This window comes from Austrofundulus limnaeus, unplaced genomic scaffold, assembly GCF_001266775.1.
Source record: "Austrofundulus limnaeus strain Quisiro unplaced genomic scaffold, Austrofundulus_limnaeus-1.0 Scaffold328, whole genome shotgun sequence".
Lineage (NCBI taxonomy): Eukaryota > Metazoa > Chordata > Actinopteri > Cyprinodontiformes > Rivulidae > Austrofundulus > Austrofundulus limnaeus.
Genome location: NW_013952730.1, coordinates 223,159 through 224,989, shown reverse-complemented (window position 1 = coordinate 224,989; position 1,831 = coordinate 223,159). Strand labels below are relative to the sequence as shown.

General features: G+C 42.0%; 1 protein-coding gene across 1 annotated transcript in view; it reads left to right on the top strand.

Moving 5' to 3' along the window:
- Window positions 1-1,536, top strand: part of si:ch211-12e13.1 (uncharacterized) — a gene marked incomplete at its 5' end in the record, with an annotated part of 4,000 nt that extends 2,464 nt beyond the window's left edge. Inside the window, 3 exon segments of the mRNA XM_014022399.1 lie at window positions 595-852; window positions 929-1,141; window positions 1,221-1,536. Of these exon segments, the coding sequence (XP_013877853.1) occupies window positions 595-852; window positions 929-1,141; window positions 1,221-1,417 (668 nt within the window).
- Window positions 1,537-1,831: the final 295 nt, after the last annotated feature.

Here is a 1,831-nt window from a genome sequence, read left to right as displayed (position 1 = left end):
TCTTTACTTTAAAGTTTAGCACCTAGTTACTCGTTATAAATTAAATCTGTCTGAACTCATCATAAAAGGAGTGCTCTAAAAATTTAAGTGTTGAATTTACTCAACTAAATCATATCAACTATTTCCACTAAATAGAGTAAATCTGAGGCAATATACACATTTTTTTAAAGAAATTGACCAATTTAATCAACTTGGTTTTGTGAAGCCAGTTTGGTTCTGTAAATTTAACAGTTTATTTGTTAGAGAACATGGAAAAGTACTTTTGCTTCTACTTTCCCAATTTTTGTGAACTGTTTTATGACTTTTACTTATGTAGTTTTCTCATCAGTGACATTTATTTTTACCAAAGTCATTTTCTGTTAAGGTAAATTTTACTTTTACTTAGTTATGTTTCTCTAGTACTTTATAGACCTCTGCAAATACCAACATGAAGAGTAGAGCATGTGAAGATGTTWGCAGAGTGAGGAGATGTGGTCTGTTTGTCCCCCAGCACTCTAAACCTATAAACCATACATGTACACAGTATTATAGCTCAGATGTATTGTTTTGGCGTGTGTTTGTCACCTAATGGCTTCTTGGTGTTCCTGTGTTCAGGTCTGGTCCGTGTGCGTCAGACTTTGAAGACTCTTCAGCCCATCGATGAGCTGAAGAAGGGTTCCTTCACGCTGCAGGTCAGAGTTCAGGGCTATGAGCTGACAGATGCAGGGGTGGAGGTGGACATCTGTCTGGCTGCTGCTTCTTGTTCTGGAAGCCCGGTGTGGGAGAGTGTCCTGACGCTGAGGTCCACAGACAGGCTCCACGAAGCCGGCAGGTGTTTGCTGAAGCATGGAGACCAGGTGGAGCAGAGTGATGGTGAGTTCTGCTCAGAAAGCKTGTGTTGCTCACTCACCTTAGATCACTGTGAAACAACTGGATGTCTTCGTTCCAGCAGGACAGTCAGGTGAGGCGGTGCCAGAAAATATAAAGCAGGTAGAAGTCAAAGTTCCCAGGAGCACTGGCCTGCAGAGTGTGTGGTCCTTCTCTGACTACTCCCCCCACCAGCTCCTCTCTCTGCTGCCGGGGGTCTTCGGCTTCAGGTCTCACACAGCACCGGGTCTCTGGGTTCTGTCRCTCTGCTTGGCTGAAATAGAAAAGCACAAAGGTAAGAAAAGTGGCCGAGCGAGAAAATGTTGTGTTCTCAGGAGTACTTTGATCCTCTGACGGTTCTGTTGGGCCATCAGGGGTCGGCGTCATCACAGCTCCGGTCAGCGTCACGGCCCGGTTTAAGGAGCCTCTGCTGGTACCGGGAAAAATTCTGATCAGGTTCTGGGAGACGAGGGATGTTGACCAGTCTTCTGCTAAAGAGCTGAGTTTTCATGTTCAGCAACCAGGACAGAGGGTCTCTCACATGGTGGGACGAGTTTCTAGGTTTCAATGACTAAACTTCATATTTTTGATATTTTTGCAGTGAAGAAGTCTCACTGTAYACACTGATGCTTTTCATTTTCTACATTTTCTATATGATTATAAACTAAATAAAGCATCTGTCTCACCTAAGTTGATGTAGCCTTTTATTAATTACAGTTTGGAAGGTTCCACCAAGGAGCTTCTATAGAACAACTGGAGTGCACAGAAACCAGGTGACCATGTGATCAGCTGGTGAAGCTAAAGGCTAACGCTAAACGGTCAAGAGTCTGGATTTCCCATTACTGTACATGTTGACAACTGAGCAGAAAAAAGGACTGACGATGTAGAAATCATTAAAACTATAATAATAATATTAATCCAATTATTATTAATATTTTACAGTTTATATAATCTATCTAATGTTTTAAATAATGTCAGAAAAGCT